The sequence below is a fragment of the Heterodontus francisci genome, chromosome 19 (genome assembly GCF_036365525.1).
Source record: "Heterodontus francisci isolate sHetFra1 chromosome 19, sHetFra1.hap1, whole genome shotgun sequence".
NCBI classification, from domain to species: Eukaryota; Metazoa; Chordata; class Chondrichthyes; order Heterodontiformes; family Heterodontidae; genus Heterodontus; species Heterodontus francisci.
In genome coordinates this window covers 65864016-65879555 of record NC_090389.1, presented here as the reverse complement: position 1 = coordinate 65879555, position 15540 = coordinate 65864016, and the positions used below count along the sequence as shown (strand labels likewise).

At 42.2% G+C, this 15540-nt stretch overlaps 1 protein-coding gene across 3 annotated transcripts in view; it reads left to right on the top strand.

Moving 5' to 3' along the window:
* pparg (peroxisome proliferator-activated receptor gamma) overlaps positions 1–15540 on the top strand; it is a 162580-nt gene that overhangs the window by 141631 nt on the left and 5409 nt on the right. For 2 of the 3 annotated variants that reach the window (XM_068051831.1, XM_068051832.1), the window contains exons 5-7: positions 5417–5616; positions 7681–8128; positions 12118–12276. In XM_068051831.1, the coding sequence (XP_067907932.1) occupies positions 5417–5616; positions 7681–8128; positions 12118–12276 (807 nt within the window). The remainder of the gene's footprint in view (positions 1–5416; positions 5617–7680; positions 8129–12117; positions 12277–15540) is intronic. The other variant, XM_068051833.1, reaches the window with a different exon arrangement.

The window sequence follows — 15540 nt, the reverse complement described above, 5'->3', positions numbered from 1 at the left end:
GCTGTGGCTTGCCCAGCTCACACTCACCCAGGATCCCCTGCAGAGTGCGGCGCACTGGATTAGACACCCGGGCTGGAATTCCTCCCCCACCCCCCCACCCCCCACAGGAGAGAGCTGGTGACGGGGGTTATAAAATTGAGTGGGAGGTGGGGGATGCCGTTCCAGCATCTTCCCGCCCCCCCGCTAATCAAGGCCCTTAAGTGGCCAATTAACTGCCACTTAAAGGCCTCCTCCCACCATCGCTGGTATTTTACCAGGGCCTGGCAGGCAGCTGAGGTCCTCCAGAAGGCCGCCAATTAAAACACACGAAGGGCCCCCCACGTCCCAACCACCCCCATTTTACTACACTACTTCCCTCACCCCCCCCGCCATCCCCCGCCCAAAACCGAACCCCCTTTGCTGGGGCCCAGCCAATTGTCCCCAGGGAAGCCCCAGACATTTACCTTGTTTCCAGACCGGCATCCCCCTTGCTGCTGTGGCTGGGTGCAATCCCAGCAGTGGCCACCTCTCCGGATGGCGCTGCTGGGACTGAGAGCTGCTGGCCCACTGATTGGCTGGCAGCTCTTCGAGGCGGGACTTCCTGCCTCAGAGAGGTGGAAGTCCCGGCCTAGGCCAATGAAGGGCCGCCTGGGGCATATAAAATCCTGGCATGGCTCCCAGGCCCAGCGGAGGCAGGCTCTGTCCCGACTCTTTGGCCGGTGGGCGGGGCATCCTGCCCAAAGTAAAATTCCAGCCCCAATTGACAGAAAGTTACCATGGAAAAGCCAGGAAAGGTCTGTGGGCAGCTGTCAGCGTGATAAATGGCGAATGCCATATTTTGGCCACTGACCACAAAATCCGGGCCCTTAGGCTGGATTTTACTGTAGAATTAATGATGAAACTTATAATGTTTACCGTTATTTATGTGGAAATGGCGCAGCTACTTTAGGCAAAAGCACATGCGCAGTTAAAAGCTGGAATCCGGATGTTGTTGTCTGGGATATGACATTCCTCCAAAAACTTCCCAAAAATGGCATCTTGTCATCTGATTCCCCATTAAAATATATTGGGCAATAGTAATTATCTCATAGATATGAACTAAACCCGCCAGAAAAAGATAGGACTTGTCCATTCCAAGTTAAGTACCTATTTAACAGCATGATAAATTTTAATTGTTGCCAAACACCTCTCTGGTACTGAAAATTAACTTTTAAAAGTATGGAGTCTCATTCCTTCAGATTTTATTTATTGTTGGAAATTTAAACAAAAAGTTCAATAACTTTTTTACTTTTTCCTGTCTCTTTTTTATCTCTGTCTTTCTCTCTTTCTTAATCCAATCTTTCTTTCACTCTCTTTATTTTGTTTTCTACACCTCATGTGACATTGATTTCAATATTTGAATTTACAGTTCCTGGTTCAGACTGTGCGCTGCTCATTTACGATTCTTCAATTTGATTGCTTCAGGAGATACACTGTTGCTTGCCCTGTTTCACAAAGCTTCAAGATACCCTGTAGAGGGTACTACACTTTTGGCTCCCAAATTTACAGTAAATTCCAGTGCAAAACCCCATAGAAAGTCCACAGGCAAGTGCAAGTGTAACAAATGGCTGACCATCACTGAGAGCAAAATCCAGCCCAATTTTGTTGCAGGAGCCTATGGGAATACAAATAGCAGATATCATTCATGGGTTATTTTATACGAAGTTAGGAATTGGAGTTGTAAGTGTATCAAAATTGAAACAGTAGTGTTATATATACCTGTCAAGCGCAAGAATTCAGTGATGTGGATGATAGCAGAACACATTTTATGAGATAAATGGCCCTTTTGTGTTCCTTATGTCTTCACAACTACAGCAAATAATTATTTTGCAATATGTTGCAGGTAATTTTGTTCTACAAACCTACCAAAATAACAGGAAATTTGGGCAGTCAGGCTTACCACTGCTTATCATCCTGACTGAGGTTTCCTTCCATCAAACTCTACCAGAACCCACCCGACCCACCACATGCAAATGGTGTAGGGTGCCTGGGTACCTAAGGGCTTCTCCTACCCCACTGGGTCTTGCTTCCCAGGGCCATCTTGTGGACACTGGCAGTAGGCCCAGGAAGCAGCAGTAAAAGATTCGAGGTCTCCAAATGGAAGGAGGGAAGCCTTGTGCCCCTCCCTCTAAGTCAGATGTAGCAATTAGCCTGTTTATAACAAACAGTTCAAATAGTTCAGTGAAATACAAAAAAAGGCCTGAGACATATGGACTACAAAGAGTAAATATTGACTCTTACTCAAACTGTAGTCACAAAGTGGAATCCAAGTATAATCAAAATTCTACTAATAAATAAGGAAATGGTGTTTAGACCCATTCACTTCAATATGGTGTTCCAACCAAGGCAGGAGGAGTGTACTGTTTATTCTAGTTCCACTTCTCCACGGGTCACAACATATATTTAATTTTTTTCCCACTTAACGATACCATCAATCATAGACTGCCCTTTTATCCTAGAATAAAACACACCAACCAGTTTTCTTGAATAAACAACAAAATTATCAATTTATTATAAAACAAGTCTTAACCAGTAATGAAGCAAAGCATAACACACAGATTGAAATATTAAAGTTCCCTTTTTATCTTAGCCCCTCACACACACACACACGCACACAGGTTAACCAGAAAAATAAAGGAATTTGCATTTTAGAGCTCCATTAACAAAAAAAAGACAAGAAAATTGGTTAAATACTTTATAATTCTTGAAGAAGAAAGAGAAGATATAGAAAGATGTCCTTTGTTTGGTTTGGTGCCCCAAATGCCTACAGACAGCTGTCACTGGGATCTTCCCAGAACAGTTCTTTTCAGACGAAGTTGAAGATCAGTTTGGGTAGGCTTCCAGGAAATGTAGCAACAGAGGTTTCAGACACAGGCCTTACAGGAGAAATGTGGCAACAGTTTAGTCTGCTTCTTACACTTGCTTCTCAGCTTCTCATACATACATACGAATTATTTATTTAGAGATACAGCACTGAAACAGGCCCTTCGGCCCACCGAGTCTGTGCCGACCATCAACCACCCATTTATACTAATCCTACACTAATCCCATATTCCTACCACATCACCACCTGTCCCTATATTCCCCTACCACCTACCTATACTAGGGGCAATTTATAATGGCCAATTTACCTATCAACCTGCAAGTCTTTCGGTGGTGGGAGGAAACCGGAGCACCTGTCGAAAACCCACGCAGACACAGGGAGAACTTGCAAACTCCACACAGTCAGTACCCAGAATTGAACCCGGGACGCTGGAGCTGTGAGGCTGCGGTGCTAACCACTGCGCCACTGTGCCGCCCTAATTAGGAGCAGAAGTAGGCCATTCCGCCCCTCAAGCCTTCTCTGCCATTCAATAATATTATGGCTGATCTGTTTGTGTCTCAAATTCCACACTCCCATCTACCTCCAATAACCTTTGATTCAATTGCCTAACAAGAATCTATTTACCTCCACCTGAAAAATATTCAATGACCCTGTCTCCACCACCTTCTAAGACAGATAGTTCCAAAGTCGCACAACCCTCAGAGAAAAATTTTCTCCGCATCTCTTTCCTAACAGGGCAACCCCTAATTTTAAAACAGTATCCCCTAGTTCTGTACTCACTCACAAGAAGAAAAATCCTTTCCACATCCACCTTGTCAAGACCATTCAGGATCTTATAAACTTCAATCAAGTCTCCTCTCACTCTTCTAAACTCCAGTGAAAACAAGCCCAGTCTGTCCAGCCTTTCCACATAAGACAACCCGCTTATTCCAGGTGTCAATATAGTAAACCTCCTCTGAACTGCCTCCAAAGCATTTACATCCTTCCTTAAATAAGGAGATCAAAACTGCATACAATATTCGAGATGTGGTCTCACCAATGCCCTTTATAACTGAAGCATAAAATCCTTACTTTTATTTTGAATTCCTTTCGTAATAAAGGATAGCATTCCATTAGCCTTCTTTATTACTTGCTGTACCTGCATACTAACTTCTTGCAACTCATGCACTAGAACACCTGGATCCCTCTGCACCTCGGAATTCTGCAGTCGTTCTCCGTTTAAGTAATACTCTGCTTTTTTATTCTCCTGCTAAAGTGAACAACTTCACATTTTCCCACACTATACTCCATCTGCCAGATATTTGCCCACTCACTTTTAGTGGAGTTTAGAAGAATGAGAGGCAATCTAATTGAGACATACAAGATTCTGAAAGGGCTTGATAGGGTAGAAGCTGAGAGATTATTCCCACTGGTCAGAGAATCTAAAACACGGGGACACAGTCTCAGGATAAGGAGTCAATCATTCAGGACTGAGATGAGGAGAAATTACTTCACTCAAAGTGTTGTAAATCTTTGGAATTCTCTACCCCAGAGGGTTGTGGATGTTCCCTCATTGAATACATTTAAGGCTGGGATAGATAGATTTCTAGCCTCGCTGGGAATCAAGGGATATGGGGAGCGGGCAGGAAAGTGGAATTGAAGTCCAAGATCAGCCATGATCATATTGAATGGTGGAGCAGGCTCAATGGGCCATATGGTCTACTTCTCCTATTTTTTGTGTTCTTGTGTTCACTCAACCTGTCTATATCAGTCTGCAACCTCCTTATGACGTCTTCACAGCATGCTTTCCTACCTATCTTTGTTTCATCTGCAAATTTAGCTACCATGCCACTGTTCCCTTCATCTAAGTCATTGATATAAATTGTAAAAATTTGGGGCCCCAGCACAGACCCCTACGGGACTCCACTCGTCATATCCTGCCTATAAGAAAAGGACCCATTTATGCATACCCTCTGTTTTCTGCTAGCCAGACAATCTTCTACACATGCTAATATGTTACCCACTACACCACGAGCTCCTACTTTGCGCAATAACCTTTTATGTGGCACCTTGTCAAATTCTCGAGAAATGGAAAACTGGCAGGTTTTTTTTCAAAGAGCTGAGACAGACTGAGTTGAGGTGGTTTGTTTTTCTTGGCAAGGTGACTCCTTAACTCCTTTTCAAGCCACTGTTCAGCCCCAACTGCCTTTTGTAACAATTCAAAGTGAAACCAAAAACATTCCAGAAGTCAAACCTCCTGACCTCTATAAATCTTGACCTGTCACTTCTCTGTAAACATCTTCCCCAAGTCAAAAACAACACCTGCTGGGTAATTATTTGAAAACAGGTGCTTTCCAGTAACTGTTTGTATTCAAAGCCAGAGCCCTCAATGACCCTGGTAAAAACACATCCATGGATTCCTTTTCAGTTTTAAAACACAAATTCTCAAAATTTAACAAAACACGGAAACACTTGTAACAATCGATAGTACTTGTTTTAATCTTACAATTTACCTTTTATGAATGTAATTTACTGACAGCACATAGAATTAATTTGAAAACTAAATGTCCTTGGTTTTTGATGTTTACTTTATAGCAATTAGATTTGGCAGAATGCCACAGGCTGAAAAGGAGAAACTCCTAGCTGAAATTTCCAGCGATACAGATCAACTGAACCCTGAGTCTGCTGATCTTCGTGCTCTTGCCAAACACATGTTTGAGTCATACAATAAATCTTTTCCTATCACAAAAGCTAAATCTCGAGCAATCATGGCAGGAAAAACAGGAGACAAATCGGTATGTACCTTTTCAATGCTTTCACTGATTGAAAAATGAATGCTAGTATTTCATGGTTGAATCATGCAGATGTCATACGTTGCACTTGAGTTGTGGAGCTTAGCTGTGCAGTTTATTGGTGAACAGTGTCATGTACAATTTGCAGTGTACTCTTGTTTTGATAGCTTTTCCTGTTTTGATCCACTGATCAGGTAGCATATATGGTATTTTCATGTAAATCTTACTCATTTGCCATATGTTTGATTTTTAAAAGGGACTTTGGAAACAGTTTTCAGTATTTTAGAAGTTTCTCCTAAGACCGGGATCCACCAGCAGTCTTAAGGCTTAATATAAAATATTTTATTCGGCAAGCTATTTTGCTATACTAGTCACATTTTTGTATGTAAGTATATATTTTAAATGTGCTAGAGCAATTGTGCTGGGCATGATTGAGGCAATAACAAAGATGACAGCAGCTGAGTGATTCGGTGTATTGGAGGACCAAAGCATTATAACACAGAAAGGTGATATGTGGGTTTAATACCTATCTTACCCAACATGAAAAGCTCTTAATTGCCTATTTGCTGTCAGGAGAAAGCATTATTCAGAGAAGTAGAAGTCCTATCCATTCAAAACAAAGGTACATTAATGATTATTAAAAAAGATTTCAACCCAACCTTCTTTATCCTGATGTCTGAAGAGGATGCATCAGGACAAAAGGCTCTAAACTGCTTCTATTTAATGCATAAACCTCTCTAATATCCAGTTTAATACAAATTATCTCATTAGTTCATCCACAGAATTAAAACAAAACTGAGTGTTGTAAATAGATTGTGTTGTTATTATTTCTTTTATAAGTAGATTATTATATCCCATTGTTTGGTACTGGCTGAAATTTCATACAGGTTAGGAATCCTGTGTATTATTTTTTTTTTCTCCCTGTCAGCAGTAAATAAGGTGGTAAGGCATTCTCAGCTGTTACTGCCCATTTACACCAAGCCACTTAAGTAAGAATAATGGGTCTATGGCTGGCTATGTCTGTGTTGTCACCCTTTCTGAATTTGGGCATTCCATTAGACTGTTTCCAATCTACTGGATTCTTCTCCAGTGTCTGTTAATCCCCTTATAATAATTATCAGTGCCTCATGAAAAATCCTCTCGCGTCTTCGAGCACACTTGGATAAATACCATTTATGATTGGAATTTAATTGTTTTAGACACTTTTATACAGGATTTCGATCTTATTTACTATAAAAATCATTGATTTTACTTGTGACATCTTTGTTTGAAGAAGGCCTCTGGCTTTTGTTAATACTTAGAGGAAACAGTCATTCTGAATATTTATTATTTTAAGTTTAATTTCAAGCATTTTTGCATCGTTTATGGTTTTCACATCTCCTATGGAGCCAAGGTACATATCATCCATTATCTACTTGAATGGTGGAACAGGCTTCAGGGGCTGACTGGCTTGTGTTTCTCTGACTGGCCTTTTGCTGCCATGGTGACTGAAATAATTTGTTACTGTTATGCTGAGCCTCAGTTGCTATGTCTTTTTCTACAGCTAAATAGTTTCTTAGAAATAGAAGTTTGGTGAAAGTGGAGCCTGCCTAATGAGATCAAGGCTGGAATTGTGGTCTGAATCCCCAAATAAAATGTCAGCATTTTCTTTTTAATTCAGCCCTCTTGCAAAGGCGTCTACTGGAGAACACATTCAAATTCTTTCTACGAGCAACCTGGTCCACTCCTCCTCTTCCTACCCTTCCCAGAACCAGTGACGTCCACCTCAGTGGCATGGCAGGTGTCCGAGAAGCAGAACTAGCAGTGCTGGAGTTAGCAGCTGATGGCCCAGGCAGGCACATCCCAGTACCTAAGCCAAAATGCAACCCCTCTCTCCACCCCACATTCCCCACGAATCTCCACTCCAATGGGTCTTTGTCCTCAATATTCTCAGAAAAGTGACAATTGTATAGGTAACTGAAGTAACAAGTTGTTGGTGAAAACCCTGTGTCTTGATGCTGATACAGTGTGTTAATGAAAATACAATGTACATCACTAATGTACAATGCATTTATTTTTCCCATTTAGCCATTTGTTATTTATGACATGAATTCCTTAAAGGCGGGAGAGCAGTGCATCAAATTCAAACAAACACCATTGCAAGAGCAGAACACAGAGGTCGAAATACGAATTTTTCAACGTTGTCAGTTTCGTTCAGTGGAAGCTGTGAGGGAAATCACCGAATTTGCCAAATCTATCCCAGGATTCATAAATCTGGACCTAAATGATCAAGTGACTCTTCTTAAATATGGCGTCCACGAGGTCATATTCAGTATGTTAGCTTCCCTGATGAATAAAGATGGAGTTCTGATTGCCGCCGGCCAGGGTTTCATGACACGTGAGTTTTTAAAGAGCCTGAGGAAACCCTTTTGTGACATCATGGAGCCAAAATTTGAATTTGCTATGAAGTTCAATGGTTTGGGGCTGAACGACTGTGACATTGCAATATTTATTGCTGTTGTCATACTCAGTGGAGGTAAGAAATACTACTTCTGGTTTATGTTAAGAAAATACTACTCAGGTGTACATCTCAAAAAATAAGCCTGTTTATCAGCAATTTTCTCTGCTGAAGGCATTGACACCTTGATGGGGTACACACTGCTGTTGGTTGCCTTTTAGTACCTTGCCCTTGTTGCCATTATTCATGTGTCGGCTTGGGAATGAGTGCTGGCATGCTGTTTGACCACAAGGGACATTCTAAGAACAATATTTTCCCCCCTTGGCCTAATCATGCGGATAATTATTCTTTGGACGTGGTGCAGCAGATGTGGTACATTAGCATTCTCATTTTCTGTTGGAACATACTGTAATTTGAAATAAACTAAAGCAACTAATTTGTTTCAGAGAATGATGCTGAAGGGGATGAAAGTGCTCTGTGTGACATTAGCGTATCGGCAAGTTCCAGGCATCTTAACCAAGGCATGCTCTAATATTGCAATTTCACAGTAAAAAAAACTTTTTGGACTTCAGCAATGATCCATTTAAATTTTCTTTCTTATGCATGGCCTGTTTATTTCAATGCACAGTACCTTTAAATGTTTGTGTGCAGCCACACGTGCAGTATCTTAAAGGGGATAGCTTGTGTGTGCCCTGCGCAGTACCTTTACGATTGCTGTGTGGCTGCATGGCCGAGCAGCTTAGAGGGAACATTGGACCTCAGCACTATTTCACAATTTTGATGTTTACATTAGTACTTTAAATCATTTGAGCACGATGGTTTCTCTTAATGCACAAATATTCTAGTAGGATATCCTGTCATATCATCTCTGTAGCATATCTAGTTACATGACTATAAACTTAGAATCATAAGGGTTGATGTTAACCCACCCAGTCTCCCCATGACTGGCAGGAGAGGGTCAGGGTACGGGGGAGGGTGACTTAAAAATAAAAAAATTGCAAAACGCGACCCCAACCAGCAGCATGTGCGCCTGCTGATGTTTTTACAGAAGCGGGTTGCAAGTTGGCCCTTAATTGGCTTCAGTCGGACTTCTGCCCCTCTTGAGGCAGGAAGTTCTGTCTTCAAGAGCTGCTGCCCAATCAGAGGGCGGCAGCTCCTCAGTCCCAGCAGCACCACCGGGAGTGGTGGCCACTGCTGGGACTGCACTCAGCCAGTGGAGCCAGCATGGACACTGGCCTGAAACAGGTGAGTGGGGGTGGGGCCTCGCCAAGGACAATCGACTAGGCACCAGCAAGTGGGGTGGGGTTCGGAATGTAGGGCGTGGGGGTTGTCTTAAGGGGAGAAGCCCATGCTGCTGGGGTGGCCCTCCGTGGGACACAGGGTGTCCAAACAGGAGGGCCCACCCCCAGCCCACAAGTAGGCCACCAGGTATTACTAGGTGGCCCCCTGTGGTGCCAAAGTGCCCATCTGCTGCTGGTAATATACCAGTGGAGAAAGCAGGAGCCCTTAAGTGGCACTTGAAGAGGCCACTTAAGGGCTCAATTGGCCTGGGCTGTTTGCCACCTCCCTGCCGCTGGTAAAATAGCAGGGCCAGGGGGGAAGGGGGGGGGGGGGGTATAACATTGCAGCCTTTATTACAATATTTAAATCAGGGTGCCATAGTGCAGTTGGGAGCCTAATTTAAATTTAGCAGTTGCCAGTTAAGTTTCCCAGGGCTCTGGGAAACCAGCAATGAAATGGGAACGGGAACAACTGGCTGCAGAAGGTAAGTGCTTTTTCAAGCACTCCTTGCAGGCCAGGAGGATTAGGAGTGCTCCCCCCTGCCCCTCAAGCAAATTGACCAAACTGCCTTTTTCTCCCTCCCATCTTCCCGATTGTCACGGCCTGTTCCCTTCTGCCACTGGCTTTCCGGCCCGGCAGGTGGCCTGCTTATCAATCTGGCCAGCTGCTGAGCGGGAAACGGAATAAAAAAGGTCAGTGAGGTCTTGCTGTTAGATTCAGCAGGACCTCCATATAGAGAACAAAGAACAAAGAAAATTACAGCACAGGAACAGGCCCTTCGGCCCTCCAAGCCTACGGCGATCCAAATCCTCTATCTAAACCTGTCGCCTATTTTCTAAGGGTCTGTATCTCTTTACTTCCTGCCCATTCATGTATCTGTCTAGATACATCTTAAAAGACGCTATCGTGCCCGCGTCTACCACCTCCGCTGGCAATGCGTTCCATGCATCCACCACCCTCTGCGTAAAGAACTTTCCACGCATATCCCCCCTAAACTTTTCCCTTTCACTTTGAACTCGTGTCCCCTTGTAATTGAATCCCCCACTCTGGGAAAAAGCTGTGCTTTCTGAGATTCCCCCCACTACCGTAAACCTCGCCACATAAATAACAGAGCTGTAGAACCTTACAGCTCAGAGGGAGGCCATTCGTTCCATAAGGCTTTTCCTGGTTCTTTGAAAGCTCTATCTGATTAGTCCCACTGCCCCATTCTTTCGCCATAATATGGAAAGTTTTTCCTTTTTAGGATCATAGGCTGACTGACTGAAGTCATAAAGCATGCTTAGTTTCATGAGCCTATATCATAAATTATCACAATTTTTTTTAACTTTCGCCTGATTGTGACTGTCCTGGCCCCTCTACTGCATTATCTAAGAGGCAATTTGATTTACAAGCTACAGTAACTCAGCTGTTTTACCTTTCTCAGAGATTGTGGCCAGAATTTTACGCCCCCCAAGCGAGCGGGCGGGGGTGAGGGTGGGTGGGGAGAGGGGAGTAAAATTGAGTGGGAGGCAGGGGGGCAGCTCCCAACCCCCACCCATCCCTGTTGCAAATTTACACAGGGCGGCGGCAAGAAAGAGCCTGCCCACCCCAGGCCAATCAAGGCCCTTAAGTGGCTAATCAGCTGGCACTTAAGGGCGTCCACCCGCTGTCGCCGTGGGTATTTTACCCTCGGCTGACGGGCAGCTGAGGCCTCAAAAAACCCGCCTGGCAAAACCAGGCGGTCTTCTTGCAGGCTGGTGGGGGGCCCTCCTGATTGGCACACTGTGCCCCGGTGGGCCACCCCAACCGCCCCCAATGCACAAGACTCCCCCCAAACCCCCTAACTGACTCCCCTTGCCCCGCTGAGGCCCGACTGATTGTCACCAGTGAGGCCTTAAAAATGTACCTTTTTTCCAGAGCCGTCCTTCATCTTCTTGCGATGGCTGGGTGTAGTCCCAGCAGTGCCACCGGGACCGGTGGCCAATGCTGGGACTAAGAGCTGTCGGCCCACGGATTGGCAGGCAGCTCCATTAAGCAGGACCTCCTGCCTCAAGGAGGTGGAAGTCCCGCCCAATACCAGTTAAAGGCCTGGGGAGTGAAAAATCCCAGTCTGGCTCCCCAGGCTTGGCGGAAGTGGGTTTGCCACCGACTTTACGGCCGGTGGACGGGGCCTCCCGCCCAACGAAAAATTAAGGCCTGTATGTCTTTCTGCAGCAACCTATTCACTTCTGCTTCTTAAATCCTGAGCATTAAAACTGAGTTGTTGTGAGTTACTCCTTCGAAAATAATGTACTTACTTCTTGATATGGCCCTGTGATTATTTTTGATATTGCTTTTTATTACTGAAAACTTGATAATGAAGCTTCCTCAGCAGTTTGCAGAAGGGTCATTCTTAATGATCAGGAAATGAAACAAAATTAGCAACAAAAATCTATTGATATGTGTCTTTTTTTTTAATTTCCTCATTATCCTGAAAAAGTACCTATATTTAAATTAGTGCTAAGCAGGCAAACTTTACAGCTGACATGAGTCTCACTTCTCTCGGTTGCAGTGACTTTGCCTCTTGATGGAGGAGTTTATCAAATGCCAGTTTCTCAGGGAATAAAGCTTATTAATTAGCCTTCAGAACTACAGTAAGAGATAAGACATTTTCCATTGAGAAATGTAAACCTCCCATTAATATAAAATTTAAAAATCAGATGTTTTTGCAATTGTCTAAATTTGATAAAACTTCAAAAGGAAAACCTATAAATTACTAGTCTGCAAATACAGTAAGGATAATCAGTTGAATATTTTATATTTACCAGGTAGCTTCCAAGAATCTTGGGAATTTTTGGGGAGGAATTCTCCTATAATTGGCTGCTGTAGCTTCATCAGAAGACAAACTCAATCCACTGATGCTTATCTAAACGTGCTTTCCACCAATGCTATGGTGGCTGATCAGAAAAGCCCCAAGAAAATTCACGGTATCTGTCTTTAATTACCATTAAACTGAGCAAGGACCCTCAATCAACACCTAAAAAAACAAGATATCTGTTCATGATTTGGCCATTATCTCTGCTGTTTGTGGGGCCTTGCTCTGTGCAATTTAGCTGCCGTATTTCCTATATTGCAACAGTGACTACACTTCAAAAGTACTTCATTGGCGTTAAAGTGCTTAAAGGTTGTGAAAGGTGCTATATAAATGCAAATCTTTCTGTTAATGTAAAAAAAAGTTTCACATTTTTTGGTCCGCTAACTGTGCAACAACTATATGCCTGTAGTAACTGACAAAACAGAGAAGGGAATCAAAAACGCCTCAGTTTTGACAATCTGTTAACCTTAGTTGAAAGTTAAAAATGTAATGGTTAACCTATGTCATCTTCAGAATTATTTTTTCAACTAGATCAATAAATAGGGACCAGTTTACCCTGAAAATTAGTTTGCCTAGAACTGAATTAGTACAGTTAAGAATCATGTTGCAGATGGTTTTATGGTGATTGCTGAAATGAATACTAAAGCCTATACAAGCACAGTGCCATCTGTGCCTCCATGTGAGAAAGCCACTTCTCAAGCTAGATTTTCTGTAGCAGTTACAGTTGTTTTTTCCAGTATTGATTTTGCCTTATTTGAGTATAAAAATGTTATTTTGAACTGCAATCCATTGACACTTGTGGTGCAATGTACATGAAAAATGTTTGGTGGTCTGTAACATTAATTCCCATCAGCATTTATCTACTTATTTTGATTGCCCATTTCCTTGACGAGCACCATGTAAAACCAAGCAATTTAAAGGGTCATGCCTGAAGGTTAAGCTGTTCATATAGAATCAAACAGATCTTTGTGCTTAAATGTTCCTGGGAGTAGATAAAACACACTGAGCTAAAATGGGGTTTAGGGCTCAATTTAAATGAGATCACAGAAAATTCTTTTTAAAATGGCTTTATGAAACGACAATATAATTCAACAATAACAATTGGATATGCTGATCACATGTTTCCTGGTCAGTGCTGGTGCTGGAGTGGTGAATTTGTCCCATTTGTGTTGACCCAAACTACTGGCTTTCTCATTCTTCGATGCTATGTAGATATTGGACAGAGATACAACAGGGCTTGTCTCGCCTATATAATCACAACAATTGTATTACATTATCTAATATTTTGTTGGAAGTTCTCATGAATAATTAAGTTCTTTTTACATAGTTTTGTACTAAACCACTTGAAAAAAAAACATGGAAATTACAATGGATTTGCCTGGACATTCATATTTCTGATACCTTAAAACTGTTGCCTGCATATGTGTAGAACTTTCTAACCCAGCAGGCAAATACTCCGAACAAAACATGCCCAATAAAGTGTTTCAATATTGACCAGAGACCATCTTGCTGAATGTCTACGGTTGAGACATGCATTTTAGATTCTCAAATTCACCAGTACGTGAGAACAAAAACCTGGTTTCTATCAGCAAGCATCTACTTGGTATAATGTAGAATATTTTCCAGGAAACCAGTGTAAATGACATGGAGTGACTACAGTTTCCTTCTGAATGGTTTTGGTCTTGGTCTTTGAAATAATGCTGAAGTTGTCCAAATATTAAAATAAGCCACGTGGAAGTATGTTTTTAGTGAGCAGCCAGTTTTAATAGTGGAGGGATGAACTCTCAAGAAGAGCAGCCAAGTTCAAATTTCTGATCAGGACTGCCATTTTGCCAGCTTCCAAACAGGTTAACCATTTGAACACTTCACAATAACAGAGTGCTCTGTCTCAGAAAATTAATAATACAAAGCTTCAGTGTTACATAGCAAAATCATAACTCATGTCACATAATCATACAGCGAAGTTGGTGATAACCATGGTGTATCCTCCCCACGTTTAAGAAGGGCAACATCAAGGAACATAAATAGTGAAAAATTGAAGAAACGGTAAATCAAATTGCTTTTTATACTTATAGTACCGCCACTGGTGTCATGAGTCTTTCCACACAAAGGTTAGTGGAAGTCTGGAAATCTCTCCCCCACAAAGCTGTTGAGGCTAGTTCGATTGAAAAGGCAAGGATATTAAGGGATATGGAGCCAAGGTGGGTAAATGGATCATAATATAGACCAGTCATGATCTAACTGAATGGCAAAACAGGCTTGAGGGGATGATTGGTCTACTCCTGTTCCTATTTAAATAGCAGGTCACCAAACTGCATTTTAGATGACCAGAGATTGTCCTTTCGTGTCTCTTTGGAGCATGACCTAGGAACCTGACTTCCATCGTGTTTTGAAAAGGTTATTTTCCACCTACACACTTTAGACCCTCCCCCACACGACAAACAATTCCCTGGGAGAAAAGGCAAATACTTCTTACTCTAACTGGTTATTCGGTGTTTCGGGTTACTCATTCACCTATTTTTCTTTATGTGGGGAAACATCTATGAAAATTAGTATTTTTGCAAGGATTTGCCAGTGGTGAGATGCAAGTGGAAGTCGGGGATAAAGTTGCAACACCTTTTATTCCTTTAGCCTCCACTCAATCCACCCCCTAATGGCCTGCATGAGATCTTTCCCTGTGGGAAATATACTTCTGTTTTCAGGAGGTTAGTTGTGAATTACAGGGACAGATATAATTTGCATTAGTGAATAGTGAAATTGTCAGTGTATTCTTTAGAAATGCGTTTGCAATTTTGCTACACGTGGCACAAAGAGAAAGTCCCCTCCTGTCCACCTTTGTGTTCTGCACAATCTTAGATAAACCACATAGCATGTATTAGGTAAATTGTGATTCATATTTTTCCTCAGTCTATTTCTATTGGTGTTTTATTAACATTTTTGAACACTAATTGCTTTATGATATTAGGATAAGTTGCTTGGAAGAGTTAATAAATTTGATAGTGCAAGAATGTATAAATGAACATACACTGGTGAAATAACAAAATCAGGTAGTCACCCTTGAGAAGTCAGCTTCCTCACTTCTGAAGCTCAATACCTTCACCAAATCAATTCCCCCATAAGCACATCATTTTAAAAACTATCAAAGGAAGGCTAAACAAACAAAAAGGACAACTAATATTAAAAGTTTTGTGAACTCTTCTTTTTTTAAGAAGTTCTAATTGTGAAGTTCATTCAAAAGTAAAAGCAAAATACTGCAGATGCTGGAAATCTGAAATAAAAACAAGAAATGCTGGAAATACTCAGCAGGTCTGGCAACATCTGTGGAGAGAGAAGCAGAGTTAACGTTTCAGGTCAGTGACCCTTCTTCAGATCTAGC